General features: G+C 46.3%; 1 protein-coding gene across 1 annotated transcript; it reads left to right on the forward strand.

The window, feature by feature from the left end:
- Nucleotides 1-1652: 1652 nt before the first annotated feature.
- Nucleotides 1653-22934, forward strand: bmper (BMP binding endothelial regulator). Its single transcript, XM_084027713.1, has 16 exons — nt 1653-2297; nt 6121-6206; nt 11405-11504; nt 13824-13906; nt 14367-14457; nt 14585-14667; nt 14874-14973; nt 15289-15398; nt 15504-15638; nt 15771-15875; nt 20215-20260; nt 20739-20902; nt 20993-21194; nt 21512-21854; nt 21946-22076; nt 22746-22934. The coding sequence occupies exons 1-16, from the start codon at nt 2192-2194 to the stop codon at nt 22925-22927; spliced, it is 2067 nt and encodes a 688-aa protein (XP_083883839.1). The 5' UTR covers nt 1653-2191; the 3' UTR covers nt 22928-22934.
- The last annotated feature ends 2258 nt before the right edge of the window (nt 22935-25192 follow it).

Raw genomic sequence — 25192 nt, forward strand, 5'->3', positions numbered from 1 at the left:
TCTCTGTTGCCATCTAGTGGTTAATATCAACACACCTCGCACACTCTGACACACTGAGAACAGTCTCACTCTCATTTTGACATACAAACACACACACACACACACACACTTTGAATCACACTCCTTTTGATGTTCTCTCTGAAACACACACTCGTTTTCCCTTTTTAACAAACTTAAATCACACTTTCTTGTCATCATTTCTCAAACTTTCTCTCTTGGACACACACACACACCTGGCTGGTGTGTGTTCCCAGCATGCAGCAGCACAGATCAAGTGGCGGCTGATGCTCAGTTAAAAGCTGCTGGGTGGGTCCTAATTATTTCTTTGAAGACGCGCTTTTCCTCCGTCTGAGCTTCACTTTAAAGAGACTACACACACACACACACACACACACACACACACTTACTGTCAACCTCATCTGTCACATCAGGCTTTAATGTCGACTCCAGACTGCAGGTTTATGGAACATAATGCCAAAACATTTCCTCTGTTTGCATGAAATCTTCCACTGGAGGAATCTGAGGAATTATATCTGCTCTTCAAAGACTGACTTTGGGTCCTTGGGTACAGGATCAGGTCCCCCAGGACCCCACTTTGGGAACCTTTGACCCTTCCGTTCACACAGTGAACATGATGGCGAAGGATTAGTGACTCTAGAGGTGTTTAGTGTAAATACGTCACTGTGTTAGATAGAGACTCTAGAGGTGTTAAGTGTGAATACGTCACCGTGTTAGATGGAGATTCTAGAGGTGTTTAGTGTGAATATGTCACCGTGTTAGATAGAGATTCTAGAGCTGTTTAGTGTAAATACGTCACCGTGTTAGATAGAGACTCTAGAGGGGTTTAGTGTAAATATGTCACTGTGTTAGATAGAGACTCTAGAGGTGTTTAGTGTAAATACGTCACCGTGTTAGATAGAGACTCTAGAGGTGTTTAGTGTGAATACGTCACCGTGTTAGATAGAGACTCTAGAGGTGTTTAGTGTAAATACGTCACCGTGTTAGATAGAGACTCTAGAGGGGTTTAGTGTAAATATGTCACTGTGTTAGATAGAGACTCTAGAGGTGTTTAGTGTAAATATGTCACTGTGTTAGATAGAGACTCTAGAGGTGTTTAGTGTGAATACGTCACCGTGTTAGATGGAGACTCTAGAGGTGTTCAGCGTAAATATGTCACTGTGTTAGATAGAGACTCTAGAGGTGTTTAGTGTCAATACGTCACCGTGTTAGATGGAGATTCTAGAGGTGTTTAGTGTAAATACGTCACCGTGTTAGATAGAGACTCTAGAGGTGTTTAGTGTAAATATGTCACCGTGTTAGATGGAGACTCTGATGATGTGTCAGTGAGACTTTAGTCTTCAGTCCTCCCTTCTCTTCTTCTGCGTTTTTATTTACAACATGGAGACATGAAGCACATGTAGCTCCTCTGGTTAGTTGGTCATGAAACTAGATCCCAGCACACACGCGCACACACACACACACACAGGTTCAGTAGCAGCAGATTATTAAAAACTTAGAATAACAAAAGGAGGTCTGGAGGAAGAGGAGGACGACTGGGAGAAGTCTGCGGGAGACCTGGATCGGAGGACCACGGAGGGTCTGGAGGGTTTTTGGAGGAGGTTTCGGAAAGGTCTGGAGGCAGGAGGAGGTCCCGGGTCTCACAGAGGAGGCAGGACTCTCTGGCTGTGTGGTGCGCTCCGACACCAGGTCCGCTTTATTACCAGAGGAGGAGGAGAGGCGACTCTTTGCACCGCTCAGAGAGAGAGAGAGAGAGAGACTGCAGTCCGCTCCCTGGTCCCGGACGGTCCGCATCCCGCATCCACGTACTGAACAGACTTCAGGGAACACGAACGCCTGAGGGAGTCCGACTACAAACCAGCGGCGTGTTTATCCGTACTGTGGTGTGGCGCTCCGGATCCCGGACTCCTGCAGGATTCGGGACTGCCGTACCTGATCATGTCTTCATCAGCCCCGCAGCCGCGCGGTCGGACGTCTTTGTCATTCTAATGTGATCTGCGCGCGTCCGGCTGCTCGTCGCTTTGCATTGCGGCGCGAACAGGCGGAGGTTTGTGTCTCCGGGCTGGATTTAAGAGGACACGTCTCCGCTTCACGCTCTCCCTCTGGATTTTGGGGTTTTCCTCTTTTATTTCTTCCTCCGCTTCGGGTTTTTTCCCCCCGGAGAAACTCGAGGATGTTGCTCCGCCGGTTGGACCCCCCCTCCTGGTCCACCTGTAGGCTTTCCTTCTGCTTCTTGTTGCTGCTCCAGACGCCCCGGTCCTCCTCTCCGCTAATTACAGGTAAGACCGGAGGCTTCATAACCACACATCGCGACACCCGCCGTGCGTAAAACCTACCCAAACCCCCGGTCCTGTAGTCCGCCGCGTCCCCGTGACGCGCCGTCAGTCTGGAATCAAAGTCGCTTGAGCTTTTAGATGTGTGTCTTCCAGTAAAGTACTGGTGGACTAGAGGGTCCAGGAGAACCTCCAGCCTGGTCGGGACGCGTCTATTTGATGAAACCGTGATGATGATAAACAATTTGCTGAGTCTGTGGTGGATCCTGGAAATAGACCCGGTTTCAAGTGTAACCCGGGTTTTCCTCTCGGTACCTCCCTGCAGATATACTGGTCCGCTTCTTCCCGTTTAAAAGGGGCTGCAGAGACCCAGACCGGCAGGGACCCAGACCGGCCGAGACCCAGACCACCAGACATAGATCACGATGACATGATTAATTTATATTAAACTCAAAGAAACGATGAAGGTTTAGTGACGTTATAAGTGATCTTTAGTTCAATGCTTGATTGCGTCACTGCGAGTTGTAATTAAAACACTTTTGGACTTCTGTAAACCACTTTCTCCTCCTGGTCTCCTCTGCGGGTCTCCGCTGGTCTGAGCGCGTCTCCTCCCGGCCTCTCAATGAGACTACCAGAGGCGCAGAGACCGGATAGGTGGATGTGGTCTGGAGAGGTGGATTATCGTTTAATTAAATGATATTTCATAAAGAGAAGCAGAACGCGTTTGATGAAGCTGATCCGGAACAGAAGTTTCACTTTCTCTTCTGCTTTTAACGTGGATCCGGACTTCCGTTGGATCCTGATAGTGATCATTTCTCCGGACTCTCATCTCTGTTCCTGAAGCTAACACAGAGATGAGAATCAGATGGGGGGGGTTAGGGAAACCTGAACCAGATGGGTCTCTGTAGTCCAACATCCAGCAGCCGGTCCCTGTATCAGCTGAGGACGCTGCACCGTTCTGATCCCATGCGGATCGGATTCCGACCCCCCTGGCATCCCAAACACGCACCATCATCATAGGCCTATTGTCTGCTGAACCGCAGACCGGAGGGTTCTGGGCGGGTGGAGGTCTGGTTGTGGGAGCAGGTGGAGCAGCGGGTACCGAGGTCATCCTGGTGGATCAGAGGTTCATAAGAGAAGCATTACTGCTTTGAATCTGGTCCAGGTCCCCGCTGTCCAGGTCCCTGCTGTCCCCCTGTTACACAGCACTGGGCTGAGTGCAGGTTGTCGGTGGTCGATGTGGACTTGGTCTGACTGGAGGAAAACCTGTAGAAGAGTCCACCAAAGTCCTCATGAGGACCTGCAGCATCCTTCGCTGCTGTTTTTTAACATTCACCGTTAGAAAATACATCTGGAACATAATTATTATTATTATGAGATTTATTTGTTCTTCTGAACCAAAAAGTAAGAGAGTTTATAATTATAACAGTACAGATACTTTGAGCATATTTTCCTCATAATACATAATACAAGCTTCAGCTCACCGGATCCATCAGTTCAATATGATATTAAGAGATCAGACTCAGATATTAATAACACCAAATGTATAAAAAGACTGAGATCCTGATCCTCCAGACTCAGAGAGAAAGTCACCTTTAACCCTTTTAAAGTCTCCCTGCTCTTCTTCTTCTTCTTCTTCTTCTTCTTCTTCTTCTTCTTCTTCTTCTTCTTCTTCTTCTTCTTCTTCTTCTTCTTCTTCCTTTTTCTCTGGACGGTTTATTCGTCTAGTTTTTACTCGTTTCAGGTTTTCCTCCCGATCTCAAACATTCAGGTTTGAGTGTATCATTACTTTCCCCACAAACGCAAGAGGAAGGTATTTTATCAGACTTAGGACGAGGCCTCAGAGCCCCCTTGAGCCCCCCTGAGCCCCCCCACCATCACCACCACCACTTACAGCCTCCCAGTTTAATTACACTCGGAGGCTGTAAACTTTACAGCCTCACCTCGTCTTCGTCTTCGTCTGCCCTGCTGAGCTCAACGACTCTTTTGTTTAGAGATTTAGTCCGATAGAAACTAATAAACAGCTTTCACTCATAACGGTGGCAGATTAATTCCTCAGAATATTTAAAAAGTAAACGGATCTATGAATTCTTACACAGGCAGATTTCACCCTTCTAGAAAGTGACACCTGTTGCTAGCAGATCCGATGAGCGGTAGCTAGCTAGCTAATGAAGCTATTGTTTGTTAAAGTTGTTTTGTTTCTGACTGACTGGTTTTAAAACAAGAGTCTTGAAAATATAGTATAATATAATATAGCAGTTCCACAAGAACAGGCTAAAGATCAGAGGCTTAAGCTAACTGGCTAAAGAGTGGAGGCTAAAGCTAACAGGGTGAAGAGTGGAGGCTAAAGCTAACTAGGTTCAATAGAGCTACCTAGTTTAATATATTCTGTTTGGCTGCTTATTGCTGCTATTTAACCGTGTTTTCTTTTGAGGGAATGTCTTGATGACATCATCAGGTTGTGATGACATCATCATGTCATGTTGAGGGCTGTACACGTCCTCAAAGGGAATCCAGAGCAGCACGGGGTGAAGTCAATTCCCTAAAATCATTAACATGACAACATACCAGACAGTCAGCAGGTCAGAGGTCACAGATAAGAGACCCAAGTATTGGTCAGAGAGGTCGTCTGAAGGCTTCCAGGTTTTTGAAACATCAGATGAGATAACGTTGAAATGATCCGATGGAGAAACGGCAACATGAAGCAGAAAACAGATCTGAGTGAAGCGTCAGCGTATTGTTTTCTGGTTAAAATGTGATCTGAGATCAGCTGGAGGAAACGGGAAGAAGTTTGACCCTCAGAGGTGACGACTTACTTTCACCTCCGATGACCTCACAGCTCTCGATGATGCATTTTCATTCGTCTGCTTTCTACCCATAAACCCTTGTGTTTGGGGTCATTTCCTGACGTCGGGTCGGATTACATTCATTCTCGTAAACAAACCGTCTGACTCACGTTGTTTAAGACCTTTAAGTTTAAAAGTCACCTGGACGGAGAAACGGCCGACGCGTCCAGCTGTTCTCCAGAGTCGAGACGGAGCATCTAGTTAATCAAAAACACAAAACAAACAAAGTAAAAGTCTAAAGCAGGAAAATCAGGGGGGGTTTGGCCACTAGGGGTCAGCAGAAACACCAGTGACTGTTTTATTGGTGTCGTCAAACCGCTTCCTGTTTCTGTCCATCATGAGTCCTGCAGGACTGGATCCTAAAACCAGGAACTCTTCTTTAGGTCTCTGGAATAAAGTCTGTGTTTACGAGATTTTAACGTTTTGTTCTACGACATAAAGTTTGTCTCTGGTGAAGTGTGCCGTCGTTATTTTATAGCCTAACGTTAGCTTTTTAATTCTGACGACTACGTTCACACTTCAAATATCAATAAAATGGTGTTCATCTGTCTTGCTGAATAATACTATGTATTAATCCCAAAAATCCAACGTAAAATCTTTTTTTGTGACGGGATGCTAACTTCCTGTTGGACTTCAAACGTACGTGATCCATGCGGCTCTATATTCACGCTCCTTTAAGCTCAGCTGTGGTCTCCACCGCCTCCTGCTTAAAGAAAAAATCATCAGTTAGATACTTCGTCTTGTTCACCAGCTTGTCCACAAGGTTCATGAGAGCCGTGAGACTCAACCAAAACAGCTAATAGACGCTAAAAAAAAAGCTAATTCAGCTGCTTCAGGTCGGAGTTTTTTTAATGGGAGCCCACATGACGTCACGTAGTCCCGATGGCTCAGGTCAGGAGGGTTCGTCAGAGCACACATTTACAGTGTCTGGCCCCGCCCACATCTCACCTGTCTCACCTTCCTGCCCCTCCCACCCCCCACAGGTACCGAGGCCAGTTGTGAGAATGAAGGCGAGGTCCTCCACATCCCCAACATCACCGACAACCCCTGCATCACCTGCGTCTGTCTGGTAAGATCTCCGTTTACTCTGCGTCAGGATTAGTGCCGAGTCGGCGGTTTGGTTGCCGTGGCAATCTCCTTCAGGCCTGATAGCGATTATTTGAAAAAGCTGATTATGGAGCTTTGTGCGGCGCTTCTTATCAGAAGTTGTGAAAGGTTTGTGAAAGGACTTTGAAATGCAGGTTGCTTTTAGCGGGAGGTCGGGAGACGTGAAGAGTGGACGGTTTGATTTCCGTGACTTTAAGTGTTTAAGACCCTTTTTAACCGAGTCGGTGTTTGTTTAAACGGAGCAGCCTGTCGTCATGCTGTCCGGCTGTTAAAACCAGCTACAAAACACTAGAGGACGACTCTTTCCTGCAACATGTGCTCTTTGACCCCTGACCCCTGAAGGTGACAGAGTTTCCTCTCTACAGGGTTGGTACGGTGCTGGAAATCCTTGAAAACACTTGAGTTTTATTGTGGTGTTTTCAAGGTTTGAAAAGGGCTTGGATGTAGAATAAAGTGCTTGAAATGTCTGTTCTATGTGATGACATCTATGATATAACACAGAGGAAAGAAGATCTCCATATTTGAGGGACTGAAAACAGCATTTTCTGACATTTCTTTATGAAAAATGACTTTTGATGATGAACAGATGATGAAAATAGTTGGTGATTATATTTCTGTGGATCTGTTAGTGGAATTAGTTTTCCTTTCATTTGTGGTCCTTCTGTAAAAAGCTGTCTCCAAACATCATGTTGGTTGTTTAGAGGACAATAACATCTCATTTAATGTGATGAACAAGTGACATAATAAGTAGACTGAAGTTTACGCACACGTTCATTCTCCAGCTTCTGATTGGCTATTTTCAAAAGTTCCAGCTGGCGTCTGATTGGCTGCCGTGAGTCTGAATGAACGTCCTCTGTGTTATCAGTCAGACATCAGGCAAAGCTCTGCTGAATGCTATCAGTCATCAGCAGGCAATGGAGGCCTTTCATCTCTGCTTTAACCCGCCGACACACACACACACACACACACACACACAGACACACACACACACACACACACACACACACACACACACACACACACACAGAAACATACATCCAGGGCTCAATCTTGATTAAATTTATCCCTAAAAACTTGCACAAACTCATATCCGTCAGATGTGAGTTCCCAGTTTTACTTTACTGGTCTCACTGGTCTTTAAGATAATCACTCTGCTTTTGATTGACATGCATTTAAATCTGCACGTTACACAGATTACAGAGACTGATTATTATTATTAATATTACTCTTTCCTGACTCAGGCTGGTTCTCATCTTCACTCTCTAAACATCATGTTTGAGTTGTCTTCGCTGTCAGAGGAGGAAACTTAACATCCAGGATTTTACGTTTCCTTCTTTCATCCCCAGAGAGACAAACTGTCTGTGTCCCCGTCTTCAGGGGGGGAGGGGGAGCCATCAGGGCTCCAGTGTCACTCATGGGGGGGGGGGGGGGGGGGTCCAGAGCTAATGGACACACACACACACACACAGAGGAGCCATTGTGTGAGGCCGGGTGCTGTAATGGGGCTGGCGGTGGATGTGGCTGACAGACTGACTGACAGGCCAGTCGCCATGACGATCCCTTATCTCGGAGGGAGTCGGTCCATCTCCGCTACGCTCCTCATCGCCCTCGTCTATCTGTCTGTCCATCTCCGTGTCTTCCTCTCCTCGTTTCTTTTCTCTCCGTCACATGTCCAGGTCCGTCTCATGAACTTAAAACCTGGAAGTATCTGATGTTGTTGATTCCTTGGGGCCTCGCAAGTGACGAAGAAGAACTGAGCTTCTTCATCACGTCGACTTATGAGGGGAAAGTTTGGCTCATTATTCTGCTCACACTGAAAACCCAGAAAAAGATTAACAATCTTCTCACTGGAGGGAAACGTAGAGCGCCACCATTGGATGCGTAGCATCTTTGGAAGTGTAGCGTCGCTGGAAGCGTAGCGTCGATGGAAGCGTAGGATCAATGAAATCGTAGCATAGCTGTAATCGTAGCATAGCTGAAATCGTAGCATTGCTGGCGGTGAGATGATAGAACTTGTTGGTCTAGGAACCGCTGGGCTGGAACCTCATTTGATGATGTCATCAGTAGATCCTTCACACTTCCGATGAGGCGTAAATCAATACGTTTCATAACATTTCCAACTTCAGAGGTCGCAGCGGTAATCGATCAAACAAACCTGATCGATACAGGTTTACCTGATCACTCTGAGCTCTACTCTCTGTTAAATCCTTGTCTATTAAACATGGAAATCAAAACAGGAATGATGCAACAAGTTTCACTTGTTTTTTTGTTTGTTTTTTTTAACCCAGATTCACTTTCATTGTGGAATAAGATCATTTTAATAACCTAAAAAGATCAATTTTTGTTTTTATGTGATTCGTGTCGTACGGCGGCGCCCTTCCTCCGCTCGCTGTAGACGCTCAGCTGGCAGAATAGAAACGTGGTTCCCTCGCCGTCCCGTCTCGTCCATAAGCTACTGTGGCTCCTGGTCTCCGGAGGGGGGTCATGACCTGTTTGTTTTGGAGGAAGGGTGAAAGGTGGAAGGTCACGATGCCAAAAGGGGGGGGATTTGGGGGGCGGGGAGGGGCCATGTCCAAGGGCCTTTAAGGGCCTTTAAGTTGAGACTGATCCGGACCCTTCACCGTGACAGAGAAGAGCAGACATCACATGGAAGACCGATGCCAGTCAGACAATAAGAGAACCTTATTGTCGGAATTACCCACAAATTAAAGCGCTGTGGGAGGTCAAAAAGGTCAAATCAAACCTGTAGATGTTGAACATGTTTAGGTTGTACAGAGTCCCTGAGGGTTCAGGTCTAAGGCCTGAGGGGGGCCAAGAGTGATAATGAGGAGAAATAGTGAACACTGTCGCCCCCCAGTGGCACAATAAGCCAAGTCACAAGAAAAGATCATGTAATGTTCTCGCAGTCTTTTAGGATCAGTTGTTCTTATCTTTCTTAGTGTTTTAGTCATTTCATGATGTAAATATCTGTCCCCCGTTGGAACGTTTTATTCTGGTATTTATTTCAACATGACAAATATTCAAACAGAAGTCAAATCAGTAAAATCCGTAGTTTCTTCTTTCACTCGTCAGTAAAGTAAAAACATACACTAAAAGAAAACCAGTATTTTCCTCAACGGGAGGCTGAAACACGGCTGCTGCTTTCTGAACTCTGTTTGACCTGTTTGACCTCAACCACTAAACTCATTAGTATTGATCAAATTGAACTGATTGGAGTTAAAATGCTGCAGATAAAATCTGATTTTCAGACTATTTCTGTCTCACGCTGAAACCTCTGGGACATTCCTCCTGAACTCAATTTCAACTTGACTCCATGTTTAATTATAAAAAAACAGCTGCTTTTATTTTGGTGGTTTGGTCAAAATAAATGAACAAAAAATGAACTGAATCCAGAAGTTTCTGGAAAATCCTCCTATCAATACGGTAGCATGTAGACACACAGTGTGTGTGTGTGAGTGTGTGTGAGTGTGTGTGTGTGTGTGTGTGTGTGTGTGTCTGTGTGTGTGTGTGCGTTGGGGGGTCGTCACCCTCGGCGACAGACCAACCTCGGTGCCGTGGTGGTATGTCGAGTGTTTATAAGGCAAGGTGACCCATTGTGACTTTTGACCCTGAGACAAGAGGGTGAGAGTGTGTGTGTGTGTGTGTGTGTGTGGGGGGGGGGGGGGGGGGGGTCACATGTACTGACTTCACTATGGGAAGCCCCGCCTCCTCGCTGGTGCTAAGCCCCGCCTCCTCCTTTCGCCAGTGAACCCACATGAACCCACGGTCAAACCCTTGCCAGTAAAAGTTAGATCTTTGACTTCTATTTCTGTTAAGTTACATCATGAAAGATGCAAAAACCAAAAGTCAAATTCAACTTTTCTGGAAACAAAACACAAATAAAACTATAAGAGTGTTATGCTGATCGATAATTGTGATCTATGGCGGTAGCAGTGGTGGTCAGAGTGAAGAGACTGTTGCTGTGTGTCGGACATCGTCAGTCCACTGATTGAATATTCTCTGCAGGATTAAAATAGCCGATGGCGTCCAGCAGAAGAAATGTGATTTTTTTCCAAATCATCTAAAATGTGATTCCACAGAGGTGGCGGACGACAGAACTGTCCTCTGTTTAACATCTTATTGAATGTCCTCCCTCCTCCCCTGTGATGACATCATCGGTGTGGTTTGGCTTCGAGGCCTTTAGTCGGAGCGTTGCTGCTATATTAAACCTCCCTGATTTATTTTTGCCCTCCCTTTGATCCGTCCTTGTTAGAGCCGCCTGCCGCGGGGGCCGCGGGACTCGCCGGCCTCCACTTTATAAACCCTCGCAGTGTGTAAAATAAAACACACACAGCATGTAGGACGGCATCGGCAGTAAAAAGCCCAAGTGTGAAAGTCGAGCGGATTAAAGGAGCGCCGTCATCGCGGTGCCGTCGGGGGCCACGGTGACGGACCGCCGCTCGGCGTTTCTGAAGGTGGCGGGAGGATCGTTGAGCTGGTGTGAAAACTCACAGCTCAACTGTGAACAACTGAGTCACTCTTCAAACCGGGGCCTCGAACCCGCGCTGAAGCTGAGCGAGGCTAACGCTAACGTGAAAACTGTTGTCATGGAACTTTTACGAGTCCAGCTCTGGTGATTTTTGGCTGGAAGTGAAGTGTGTCGAGCATCGAGGGATGAAGGGTCACGTTTTCAGAACGACCTGCAGAGATGACGTCATTCTCGAGTCCAACAGGAAGTTAGCATCGCACTGCTTCCTTCCACACAGAAAACAAGCGTTTATCACAGTCATATAATAATTGTCTGTAATCAACATCTCTATTATCATTTTTGAAACAACTTTATCCTAAAACGGTCACATGTCTTCACGTCAGCTAAAGGAGGACTAGCGTCTCCTTTAGCCTCTTGTTAGTAGCCGTCTTTTAATAAGATACGTAAAAACTTCAAAATGCACCAGACGTGTTTTATATATTCTTTTATTTTATATCCTAGAACATCAGTTACCATCAGCCACCTCCTCTACGCAGACGACTTGATCATATATTTATAACTTCCTTTTTAGGTTAAACCTGGAGTAAATGTGAACTAAATGAAAATGGAGGGAAAGAGTGTGTTTATAGATGTTCCATTTACTGATTGACCCTCTCTCCCTCCCTCTCCCACCCCCCTCTCTCCCCCCTCAGGAGGGGAAGGCGGACTGTAAGCAGGAGAAGTGTCCTCTGGTCTCGGAGGACTGTGCCCTGGTCGTGAAGCAGACGGGCGCCTGCTGTGAGCGCTGTAAAGGTAAGACGTCTGGTTTCTGTAGATCCGTCAATATACTGCAGCGGTGTCTCCTTTTAGAGACGCTTTGAGGAACCAGGGAGTGTGACGTGTATTAGTATTAAAAGTATTAAATACGTATTTAATAAGCGTCAGAAATCCAAACGATTGAAGATCTAAGTTGAGATTCGTTTGCTCGTTGCTGTGCATCAAATGCAACATGTTGATGATACACTCATCGTCAGGTCAATGTTCTGAGCTTTTTAAACCCCCTGGTGAAGGGAAAATGAAGAAACCTCAGTAATATTTCCATCGTTTACTAACGAACATAAAAGAGAATAAAAGCTGAGTTGTCTCCTGGCAACGAGAGTTTTTCGCCTATTTCAGCAGGTTTTTCCTGTATTTAAAGTAAAAACACCCCAAAAAAACCTGTTGATTTGGGTGGAAAGGGTCTACGAGGATTGTGGAAACTCCATAAAAAATCTTAATATTCATAGTTAAACGTTTTATGACTTGTGCTGATTCTCCGAACTGAACTCGGGGGAGGAAATGAACACTTTGTGTGACGCCTGAAGCTCCTTTGTTTTCTCCCACTGTGATATTACAATCTTACAATATTCCTACATGATGATGATAATGAGCCTGAGATGGTTTATGACACAAATACAGAACCTGCTGCTGCTGGGCGCTAATAGTAGACTGAAATCCAGGACCAGGACCTCCACACACACCTAGTGCTCATGTATCTGAATTAGACTGCAATATCTTTATTGTCATCGTTAGGACAATGCAACACCGTTTAGCAGCACTCCGTTTTAGCAATGTACAGAAAATACATAAAAATATACAAATACACAAAATATACAAGCAACCAAGCAGCACCACCGTCTTTTCCGCCTCGGAGCGTTTAGATAGAACGCCGTATCGACTCGTCTCGCCTCTGATGCGGCTCTGTGACCTCCGTTGGCGTCTCTTTCCGTTTAGAAAGGAGCGTTTAGACTGAAGATGGGCGGAATAATGGCGGAATATTCGGCAGCCAATCACATGAAGCGGGAGGCGGGGCTTCACTGTTACCATGTTTAAAGAACGTGACCCTTTAAAACAAAGTCGTCACTGTGGAGGAGGATGCTGATTCTGAGCTCATGGAGCTCTATAGAAATACAACACACACACACACACACACACACACACACACCTAGCTCAGCAGGGGCGCGGCCCTTTTGTTTGTGGTTCTGCGTTTTTTACGACGCAGCACTTCGTTAAGAGAGGTGGAACCAACTGGGCCCGGGAACGTGGAAAGCCCCTTGTCGCCACGGCGACCAGCGCTGGTTTTTTTTTCTATTGTGCGGTTGACTTGGTGGGCCGCTGTGACCCGGGTTTAGGACCCCTCGTGTCTCTGCTTTGGAAACAACAGCCGGCGGCGGCGGCGGCGGCGGCGTGTCATAATGACACTTTGATGAAATCATACGAGACTTGCAGCCAGACGGGATCCGTTTATTGGGAACAATTTAACTTTAAAACTGCTTCAATTAACCGGCTCGTTATGTAAGAGTGTGAGTTATACTTGGCTGCATGTGGTCACTTCAAAATGAATAATAAAAACACCATATTATGTCCAATAGTGTGTAAAGGATTAAAACATGTGTTCACATCACATTGTTTGTTTTCATCCATTTAAACGATCTGAACATGTTTTATTTTGTTAAAGTTGTGAGATCCTGTACTTTCAGTACTGAAGCGTCTTCATCAGTGAGGAAGAATGAAGCCGTCCTCACATCCGTCAGCGTTAGTGGGTCTCTGTGGGGGTCTTTGTCCTGCTTGTGATCCGCTATTAGAGGGTCTGAGGGAAAGCAGATCAATGCCGGTGATCAGGTTTCATTGTGTGGAAAAGTTAAACATTGATCTGAGACCAGTTACTGTAAAAGGGATGAAATTAATCGTGTTGAGTTACTGGCCAGAGACCAGTAAGACTACATGATACAGAACCAGACCTGTTGGAACCTCTGATCCACAGGAAGTAGATCAAACGCTAGCGAGAAAGTCGGCAACACTGACAGTCGTCACTCGTCGCCTCCATCCAAAGCCACGCCCCCTAAAAAGAGCCACGCCCCCTAAATTATCCTATTCACTGTGAACAACAAAAAGCTGCAACCCGTCCTCTCGTCAAACAATCAGCTGGTCCGGTCTCCTCGGTCTCTGACACAGACGCTCATATTTATGTTGTATAAATATCATGAACTCTCTCTCTCTCTCTCTCTCTCTCTCTCTCTCTCTCTCTCTCTCTCTCTCTCTCCCTCTCCCTCTCCCAATCCCCCCCCCCCCCCCCCCCTCTCTCTCTCTCAGGCTGCATGTTGGACGGCCGATCTTATAACAGCTCAGTATCCTGGACCAGCTCCACCAAACCCTGCATCACCAGACGCTGTCAGGTGTGTGTGTGTGCTGAATCCAGCCTGTTGAAGAAGAAGGGAGGGAGGAAGGAAAGAAGGAAGAGGGAGGGAGGAAGGGAGGGAGGGAGGAAGGAAGCAAGGAAGGAAGGAAGGAAGGAAGGAGGAAGGGAGAAAGGAAGGAAGGAAGGAATGAAGAGGGAGGGAGGAAGGAAGGAAGGAAGGTAGGGAGGAAGGAAGGAAGGAAAGAAGGGAGGGAGGGAGGGAGGGAGGAAGGAAGGAAGGAAGGAAGGAAGGAAGGAAGGAAGGAAGGAAGGAAGGAAGGAAAGACGGAAGGAAGGAAGGAAAAAAGGAAGGAAGGAAGGAAGGAAGGAAGGAAGGAAGGAAGGAAGGAAGGAAGGAAGGAAGGGAGGGAGGGAGGGAGGAAGGAAGGAAGGAGAGCAGTAGAAGAACAAAGTGTTAACAGAGACTGAAGTGTTGGTTGGTGTGCTCGTCCTGACAGGAAGGTGTCATCACGGAGGCCGACGTTCAGTGTGTCGTCCACTGCAAGAATCCCAAAATCCACCCCAAGAAGTGCTGCCCCACCTGCCCCAGTGAGTCCGACGGCCATGTTGTCCTTCTCACCTGCTCGCTATCACACACATTTACTTTTATTGGGATTCAGGGTTTACATTCAAATAAAGGCCAGCGTTTAATGTCGAGTCACTCCTCCTCCTGCAGGTTGCATCTTTGAGGGTCGGCTGTACAAAGAGAGGGAGGAGTTCAGTCCTGAAGGCAAAGCCTGCATCAAGTGCACCTGCACTGTGAGTACACGCTCACACACACGCACACACACACACACACACACCCACACACACACACACACACACACACGCACGCACGCACGCACGCACGCACACACACACACACACACACACACCCACACACACACACACACACACACACAAATAAAAGTGTGAATTAATTTAACTAGACGAAGGTCCATCTCATGTTGATGTCATTGTTCCAGGGAGGACGGACTCTCTGCATGAAGGAGGCGTGTCCTGTCCTTTCATGCCCCGCCCACCTCAGCCACACCCCCGCTGGACACTGTTGTCCCCGATGTCTTGGTGAGGACCAATCTATCTCTATGTTTGTCCTCCTCCTCCTCTCTATCTCTGTTTGTCCTCCTCCTCCTGTCCATCTCCTTGTTTGACTCTGTCCTCCTCCTCCTCTCTATCTCTATGTTTGTCCTCCTCCTCCTGTCCATCTCCTTGTTTGACTCTGTCCTCCTCCTCCTCCTCTCTATCTCTATGTTTGTCCTCCTCCTCCTGTCCATCTCCTTGTTTGACTCTGTCCTCCTCCTCCTCCTCTCTATCTCTATGTTTGTCCTCCTCCTCCTGTCCATCTCCATGTTTGACTCTGTCCTCCTCTTCCTCCTCCAGGTCAGAGGAAGGTGTTTGATCTATCTTTAGGAAGCTGTCTGTTCCACAGTGAAGTTTACGAGAACAACACCTCCTTCGTTCATGACAACTGCACCAGCTGCTCCTGCAAGGTACGGACCAGGAGTCCAGCCTCCTCCTCCTCCTCCTCCTGTCTCCTCCATCACATTCACCTGCAGCTTAACAACAGAACCTCCATCTGACCTCTCCTTTTCCAGGACTCCACGGTGGTGTGCAGGAGGCGGTGCTCTCGTCTGGGGAGTTGCCATGGTGACCATTGCTGTGAGGAGTGTCTGTCCTACGTGAAGGTGGAGGAGGTGAAGTACTGCAGGGTCCGGAACAAGATCTACAGGGTGAGACAGCAGAGAGGGATGGGTGAATGGATGAATGAATGGATAGACGGATGAATTAATTAATTAATTAATGGATGAATGGTTCGGCGTACCCACGTCTGTCCGTACTGAGATCTGGTGTTCTTCCGGCAGGAAGGAGACATGTGGTCGTCGGTGAACTGTACTCTCTGTGGCTGCGTGAGAGGAAGCATCGAGTGTCATCCCAAACAGTGTGTACCAATCAGCAGCTGCCCCTCGGTGAGTGACGGCCCCACCGGCCAATCACCAGCTTACATGCTGTTTGCAGTCTCCGTCTCTCCTCTTCATCTGCCGTCCTGTCTCGCCCAACACTCACACTTTACAGCCGTGACGAACGCCGTCGTCTTCCTGTCACATGTGTGATTTACTGCTGGCCGACCCGTTCACCCGTTCACCAGTTCATCGTGCAATTCCAGTCATTCTGCTGTTAATGTCAGATTTATGATGGAAGTTAGACACACGTTCCTGCTAGGAGACACAGTGGGTGTTGAACCTGTCACTCATCGGGACGCCGCGGTTTCCTGTAGCACATTAGTGGTCGTACGAGCAGCTGGAGCGTGGCGTTGGCTGTCAGACGCTCTGGGTTTTGAGCTGCGTTCACCTGTCGCAGAGGTCACCCGGGGGTCATCTGTCGGCCGGTGGCTGATGGAGTGGATTCCTCTCATACCGGCGGCCGCTGGCGGTCACGCATTCACAGCTGGTGTCAGCCGTTTGCTTCAAGTTCACACGCTTCCAGCGGTTACGACAAGTCCTCACCTGTTGTTTGTGGTCAGAAGAGGTGGCTGCTGGGTAATGTAGGTTATCTGTCTCCAATCAAAGTTTCACTTCATGTGGCTGGTTTAGTTTCTTGAGAATACAGTACATCCTGGTTGTTTACTTTCGTAGAAGATAGAGACTCTAGAGGTGTTTAGTGTAAATACGTCACTGTGTTAGATAGAGACTCTAGAAGTGTTTAGTGTAAATACGTCACCGTGTTAGATGGAGACTCTAGAGGTGTTTAGTGGAAATACGTCACTGTGTTAGATAGAGACTCTAGAAGTGTTTAGTGTAAATATGTCACCGTGTTAGATAGAGACTCTAGAGGTGTTTAGTGTAAATACGTCACCGTGTTAGATAGAGACTCTAGAGGTGTTTAGTGTAAATACATCACCGTGTTAGATAGAGACTCTAGAAGTGTTTAGTGTAAATACGTCACCGTGTTAGATGGAGACTCTAGAGGTGTTTAGTGTAAATATGTCACCGTGTTAGATAGAGACTCTAGAGGTGTTTAGTGTAAATACGTCACCGTGTTAGATAGAGACTCTAGAGGTGTTTAGTGTAAATACGTCACCGTGTTAGATGGAGACTCTAGAGGTGTTTAGTGGAAATACGTCACTGTGTTAGATAGAGACTCTAGAAGTGTTTAGTGTAAATATGTCACCGTGTTAGATAGAGACTCTAGAGGTGTTTAGTGTAAATACGTCACCGTGTTAGATAGAGACTCTAGAGGTGTTTAGTGTAAATACGTCACTGTGTTAGATAGAGACTCTAGAAGTGTTTAGTGTAAATACGTCACCGTGTTAGATGGAGACTCTAGAGGTGTTTAGTGGAAATACGTCACTGTGTTAGATAGAGACTCTAGAAGTGTTTAGTGTAAATATGTCACCGTGTTAGATAGAGACTCTAGAGGTGTTTAGTGTAAATACGTCACCGTGTTAGATGGAGACTCTAGAGGTGTTTAGTGGAAATACGTCACTGTGTTAGATAGAGACTCTAGAAGTGTTTAGTGTAAATATGTCACCGTGTTAGATAGAGACTCTAGAGGTGTTTAGTGTAAATACGTCACCGTGTTAGATAGAGACTCTAGAGGTGTTTAGTGTAAATACGTCACCGTGTTAGATAGAGACTCTAGAGGTGTTTAGTGTAAATACGTCACCGTGTTAGATGGAGACTCTAGAGGTGTTTAGTGTAAATACGTCACCGTGTTAGATGGAGACTCTAGAGGTGTTTAGTGGAAATACGTCACTGTGTTAGATAGAGACTCTAGAAGTGTTTAGTGTAAATATGTCACCGTGTTAGATAGAGACTCTAGAGGTGTTTAGTGTAAATACGTCACCGTGTTAGATAGAGACTCTAGAGGTGTTTAGTGTAAATACGTCACTGTGTTAGATAGAGACTCTAGAAGTGTTTAGTGTAAATACGTCACCGTGTTAGATGGAGACTCTAGAGGTGTTTAGTGGAAATACGTCACTGTGTTAGATAGAGACTCTAGAAGTGTTTAGTGTAAATATGTCACCGTGTTAGATAGAGACTCTAGAGGTGTTTAGTGTAAATACGTCACCGTGTTAGATGGAGACTCTAGAGGTGTTTAGTGGAAATACGTCACTGTGTTAGATAGAGACTCTAGAAGTGTTTAGTGTAAATATGTCACCGTGTTAGATAGAGACTCTAGAGGTGTTTAGTGTAAATACGTCACCGTGTTAGATAGAGACTCTAGAGGTGTTTAGTGTAAATACGTCACCGTGTTAGATAGAGACTCTAGAGGTGTTTAGTGTAAATATGTCACCGTGTTAGATGGAGACTCTAGAGGTGTTTAGTGTAAATATGTCACCGTGTTAGATGGAGACTCTAGAGGTGTTTAGTGTAAATATGTCACCGTGTTAGATGGAGACTCTAGAGGTGTTTAGTGTAAATACGTCACCGTGTTAGATAGAGACTCTAGAGGTGTTTAGTGTAAATACGTCACCGTGTTAGATAGAGACTCTAGAAGTGTTTAGTGTAAATACGTCACCGTGTTAGATAGAGACTCTAGAGGTGTTTAGTGTAAATATGTCACCGTGTTAGATAGAGACTCTAGAGGTGTTTAGTGTAAATACATCACCGTGTTAGATGGAGACTCTAGAGGTGTTTAGTGTAAATATGTCACCGTGTTAGATGGAGACTCTAGAGGTGTTTAGTGTAAATACGTCACCGTGTTAGATAGAGACTCTAGAGGTGTTTAGTGTAAAAACGTCACCGTGTTAGATAGAGACTCTAGAGGTGTTTAGTGTAAAAACGTCACCGTGTTAGATAGAGACTCTAGAGGTGTTTAGTGTAAATATGTCACCGTGTTAGATAGAGACTCTAGAGGTGTTTAGTGTAAATATGTCACCGTGTTAGATAGAGACTCTAGAGGTGTTTAGTGTAAATATGTCACCGTGTTAGATAGAGACTCTAGAGGTGTTTAGTGTAAATATGTCACCGTGTTAGATAGAGACTCTAGAGGTGTTTAGTGTAAATACGTCACCGTGTTAGATAGAGACTCTAGAGGTGGTTTAAGCTCTGAATACAGACAAACATAGGAATTTGTCACTTCCACCTTAATGTAAAGCAGTTTATTTGACAACAATATTATAGTTAATAGTTTTTTGATTAAAAAAAACAATGACATGTTGTGTCATCTGAATATTTGCTTTTTGAATTGCTGATATTATAGTGATTAGACGCCTTCTGATGACAAAGTAAGCTGAAATCATAACACAGGAAAAATGTAAACGGTTTCAACGGGCCTCTAATGTTTCTCTACATTGATGCGTGGATGTTACATTAGGCTGCATACTCACACACCTGTCATCACACACACACACACACACACTCTCTCTCTCTCTCCCATGCCGTCATCCTGCGGTCAGCGGCCGGTCGAGTGCTGCGTCTCTTTGGAGACAGTTTGTCTCCGAACAGCCTTTTGTCTGTGTGACGTTTGAGTGACAGCAAAGAAGAGGTTCCCTATATTTAGGCCCCTGGAAACTAATCTCTGTCACTGTGTGTGTGTGTGTGTGTGTGTGTGTGTGTGTGTGTGTGTGTGTGTGTGTGTGTGTGTGTGTGTGTGTGTGTGTGTGTGTGTGTGTGTGTGTGTGTCAGGAGGCAGCCCTCTTCAAAGAGAGAGATTGCCCTTTGTGCAGAGGTTAGGACTCTGGAGTTTGTATTGAGTGAAGAGAGAACGTCTGTATGTGATGACAGACAAGTGTGTGTGTGTGTGTGTGTGTGTGTGTGTGTGTGTGTGTGTGTGTGTGTGTCTGTCTGTCTGCGTGTGTGTGTGTGTATGTGTGTGTCTGTCTGTCTGTCTGTGTGTGTGTGTGTGAGAGAGAGAGAGAGAGAGAGAGAGAGAGAGAGAGAGAGAATGAAGGGCTTCCCTGAGGCAAAAAACTACGTGTGTGAAAGAGTCCTCTGATCTGCACTTCTGATGGAAGTTGAAACATACTGTACACACACACACACACACACACACACACACACACACACACGTTTCCTGTTACACGTCCAAAGTTCAGCGGTTGAACTCGGGTTTCGATGTCTTTGTGTTCGTCCTGGTTTGACTGTGAACTTTTCCTCCGTTTCTATCTTTCCTTTCATTTCTGTTCCACCTGTGTGGTTGAAAACATGAAATTATTTGATGTCACGTTTCATGTTTGATACCAGGATGTCTGTAATTTTGGTGGTTGCCTCTGTCGCCTATAGAGGGCGCCGCCCCAGTTCTATTCTAAACGTTGGGTTTTCCTGTGACGTTTCTCTAATGATGTTTCTGCTTCGTCTCCTGCAGAATAAGATCCTGAACAGAACCGGCTGCTGTCCAGTTTGCACTGAAAGTGAGTAAGTCCTCTACGAATCTGCTGCTGCCCGTTTCCCAGATCACACATCCGCAAATTATCATATTATTATACAAGTCATAAAAAGTATGAAGTAAAAGTATGAAAATATCTTGAATATATTTGTTGGTAGTTAAGATGAATCTGTGAAATTATTATTTATATTGAGTGATATTTAGTCATTTAGGTGATCAAAGTATAGTCAAATCTATGAAAGACACTGAAAACATAATTTCCCATGAACCCGAGTCCAGACTGGGATTTGGTCTCAGGTCGTTTCTCTTTGGTTTTTGGCTGAAATGAAACAGATCTCATGCGGGTCCTCATATTTCACCGTTTATCATAAATCAGGCATCAGCATGAATCATTTTTATATCCTTCTTTGGATTTCTTTGCTTTCCTTGGACATTTATTTTTATGTCCCACTGCTGGTTTTTAAATTCCACGTCTTCATGTCTGTGTCTTTGTGTTTCTGCAGAGCCGGGGGTCTGTACGGTTTTCGGCGACCCTCACTACAACACCTTCGACGGCAGGACCTTTAACTTCCAGGGAACCTGTCAGTACGTCCTGACCCGGGATTGTGGCGGCGTCGCCTCCGGAGGAACAGGAAACAGCATCAACAGCGCCGACTCCAGCTTCATGGTAGGACTTTAAATGATATCCATGTTCCTGTCGGGCTCCAGGAAACACACCTGGAAGCAACAATTTAAAGGGAGCTTCCATCTGTTGCAGGTGTTGGTGAAGAACGACGCCCGACGGACTCGATCCTTCTCCTGGACTCAGTCTGTCGAGGTGAAGCTGGAAGGTCTGGTCCTCAGCCTCCACCAGCACTTGACGGTCCGGAGGAACGGCACCCGTATTGCCCTGCCGTACCACGGCCCAGGGGTCCACATAGACCTGGATGGATACCTGCTCAAACTCACCACCATCGCAGGTCAGTACACCACGTTAGAAAGCCTGGCGCTCGTTTAATTTGTTTATTGTTACGCCTCACGGAAAACAACAGTAATGTTAACTAGAAAGATACCGAGCTTGCAAGGTCTAAAGAAGCGAGGTCTACAGAAGCGAGGTCTACAGAAGCAAGGTCTAAAGAAGTGAAGTCTATAGAAGCGAGGTCTATAGAAGTGAGGACGATGGAAGCGAGGCCAATAAAATCGAAGTCTAAAGAAGCAAGGTCTATAGAAGCAAGATCTATAGAAGCGTGGTCTAAAGGACTGACCATGAGTCGTTGTCTTCCTGCCCCCCCTGCAGGTTTGGAGATCACATGGGACGGCGACAGCTTCGTGGAGGTCGTAGCGGCCCCCCACCTGCGTGGACGCCTCTGCGGCCTCTGCGGCAACTACAACGGCCACAAGCGCGACGACACTATGGGCGGGGACGGCCAGTTTAAGTTCGACGTAGACGAGTTCGCCGAGTCGTGGCGATTCGAGGGCAACGAGGTCTGCTCCCAGCAGCCGCCGCCTCGTCGCCCAACCTCCTTCCTGTGCCCCGGCAGCGTCAAAGTCAAGTTCCGAGCCCACCGAGAGTGCCAGAAGTTAAAGTCGTGGGAGTTTCAGAAGTGCCACCGCGTGGTCGACTTCGCCCCCTTCTACAGGTCAGACGATGTGACCATAATTAAAATGTAATCTTTACTTCCTGTTCTTGCGGGGGATGATGTAACGACCTTCTCATCCTGCTGTCTGTAGGTCCTGTGTGACGGACATGTGTGAGTGTCCAGTCCATAAGAACTGCTACTGCGAGTCCTTCATCGCCTACAGCCGAGCCTGCGAGAGGGAGGGCGTCCCCGTCGCCTGGAGGGCCGACGCCGCCTGCATGGGTGAGTGACAGCGCTGGTATACGATGTTTAATTATCATCAGCTGCTTTTGACTTAAATCAAACCAATAACCAGATTCACAGCTGTTTGGCCGATGTGTTTCCTTCCCTAGAACTCGCCAACAAGATACCTTTCTACCTAGCCAACAAGATACCTAGATACCTAGCTAACAAGATACCTGGATACCTAGCTAAGAAGATACCTGGATACCTAGCTAACAAGATATCTGGATACCTAGCTAACTAACTAATACGATACCTAGCTACCTAGCCAACAAGATACCTAGATACCTAGCTAACAAGATACCTGGATACCTGGCTAACAGGATAACTAGCTAATAAGATACCAAGCTACCTAGCCAACAAGATACCTGGATACCTAGCTAACAATATACCTAACTAATAAGATACCTATTTAACAATATAACTAGCTGACAAGATACCTAGATACCTAGCTAACAAGATACCTGGCTGACAAGATACCTAGGTAACTAGCTAACAATCTAGCTAACTATCTGTCTCCAGAGCTAATTATAATTTTTGTATTTTAGACTTTTAAATGGACTCTTACAGGTTACAGAAATAGACACAAGCACACACAAATGTAATTAATCGATTTGTTATTATTGCTGTTTGACATCGCTGTGTTTCCCGCCTTCTTCCTCCCCGCAGCCACCCAGTGTAAACACGGCGCCGTCTACAACACCTGCGGACCGGGCTGCACCAAAACCTGCGACAACTGGAACGAGATTGGACCGTGCCACAAGCCCTGCGTGGCCGGCTGCCACTGCCCTGCCAACCTGGTGCTGTTCCAGGGACGCTGCATCCGACCCACAGCCTGCCCTGGCCGGTGACCCTCGTGGGCCCAGATGGGGCGGGGCTGGGGTGGGGGAGGGAGGGCTATCAGGATTTAGGGGGGGCGTATCAGGATTTGGTGGGGGGGGCATATCAGGATTTAGGGGTACTGGGGCGACCAGGTACTTGGGGTCCAGATGTATAGATACAAGCTGCGGCAATGGACTGAAACCTGAGTCTGATCCTCGTCTCTGAGACTCTCGAAGTACTCCACCATACCGGCCACTGCCACCGGAGGGCGCTGCTCTCAGTGCTGTAGAAGAAGAAGTGAACGCCCCCCCAGAGAAAACTCAAGACGCCCTATTTGGAGACGTTGGTCTCCGTCCTCGTGAGGAGCGTTTGTCCACGCTGCCTCGGACCCTCAGGAAACTGTCTGACCCAGTGGACTCCTGCTGGAGCCAAAATGGCGCCCCAAACATCTCACAAACACTCTGAAGTGGGAGAAACCCGCGTCAGGAGAAACGCTCTCTCCGACGCATCATATCAAAACGGTCCTTGTGATCTCGGTTCCATCATTTCATACTGTAAAGCTTACCAGATTTATATGAAAGACAGACAGCTTTTATATTGTTATTGTTTCTAATTATTATTATTAATATTTTGTTGTTGATGTTGTTAATTTATATATCGGTCAGAAGACACGTGGTAGCAAGAGCCAGAATCATGAACATAGTTGCGTTTATAAATGATTTTAAAGGGAAACAAAAAAGCTATTTATGTATTTGTTGTGTACTTTGTGTTAACTGTTTGAAGAGAAATGTGACTCAGTTGTTGCGCCATCGCAGGGAAAACTTACTGACTTGTAATGTGCTCGTGTCCAGGTTGTTGTGGTTCGTGTCAAACTGAAGGTGTTCATCTCAGCATATGTTTCACTTGATGATAATTATTTAAGTTCAGCAATATAATCGTTTACCGAAGTTCATTCCCGACTGCTGTCTTTACTTTCCTCAGTGTTCAAAACTATTAATATTCGTAGGAGACAAAGAGCCGAAGGTTGCTGGTTCAAATCCCTGAAGGAAGCAGGACAACTGACGATTGACAATGAAAAACAAGGAAACAAAAATTTGCAAACTAATAATGTTTATTTCTGCCAACGTCACTGCTTCTGTCTTGTTAAATACTGTTTTGACCTTTGAGACTCACAGTAATAATGTGATAATAATGATGTAAATCACTGCTCACAACCTACAGAAACACCTCTGACGAGTGGTATTTGACACATTTAGACCATTAATATGAGACAACTATTTGCAATCTTAAGCTATAGTGCATGTTAGTGCATGTGAGGGTGCCCCGATGACCAGCCAATGGCTGCCACTCTGCGCTCTCACACAGCTGATGACGGCTTCCCGACCGACAGCACCACCATGGAAACGTAGCACCCACCAAGCACTGCTAGCACTGTTAGCTCTATCAGCACGGTTAGCTCCGTCAGCTCTATCGGTACTGTTAGCTCTGTCAGCACTGTTACCTCTATCAGCACTGTTAGCGCCGTCAGCACTGTTAGCTCCGTCAGCACTGTAAGCTCTATCAGCACTGTTAGCTCCATCAGCACTGTTACCTCTATCAGCACTGTTAGCTCCGTCAGCACTGTTAGCTCTGTCAGCACTGTTAGCTCCGTCAGCACTGTTAGCTCTATCAGCACGGTTAGCTCCGTCAGCTCTATCGGTACTGTTAGCTCTGTCAGCACTGTTACCTCTATCAGCACTGTTAGCGCCGTCAGCACTGTAAGCTCTATCAGCACTGTTAGCTCTATCAGCACTGTTAGCTCCATCAGCACTGTTACCTCTATCAGCACTGTTAGCTCCGTCAGCACTGTTAGCTCTGTCAGCACTGTTAGCTCCGTCAGCACTGTTAGCTCTATCAGCACTGTTAGCTCTGTCAGCACTGTTACCTCTATCAGCACTGTTAGCTCCGTCAGCACTGTTAGCTCCGTCAGCACTGTTAGCCCTATCAGCACTGTTAGCTCTATCAGCACTGTTAGCTCTGTCAGCACTGTTACCTCTATCAGCACTGTTAGCTCCGTCAGCACTGTTAGCTCTATCGACACTGTTAGCTCTGTCAGCACTGTTAGCTCCGTCAGCACTGTTAGCTCTGTCAGCACTGTTAGCTCCGTCAGCACTGTTAGCTCTATCAGCACTGTTAGCTCTGTAGCTTCGTACATATACCACATGTGTAGCTGAATCAGTGATGTTTTAGTGAAGATGTTTGTGTAATAGTGAACAAACGTGGATGAATTAGACTTTATTATACTGAAGCTAAAT

The sequence above is a fragment of the Eutrigla gurnardus genome (assembly GCF_963514095.1).
Source record: "Eutrigla gurnardus genome assembly, chromosome: 14".
Lineage (NCBI taxonomy): Eukaryota > Metazoa > Chordata > Actinopteri > Perciformes > Triglidae > Eutrigla > Eutrigla gurnardus.

Coding starts and splice junctions, on each gene's coding strand:
- bmper (XM_084027713.1), top strand. CDS start 2,192: ATGTTGCTCCGCCGGTTGGACCCCCCCTCCTGGTCCACCTGTAGGCTT. Junction 15,876..20,214: donor CAATCAGCAGCTGCCCCTCG/GTGAGTGACGGC, acceptor CGTCTCCTGCAG/AATAAGATCCTGAACAGAAC. Junction 21,855..21,945: donor GACTTCGCCCCCTTCTACAG/GTCAGACGATGT, acceptor TGCTGTCTGTAG/GTCCTGTGTGACGGACATGT.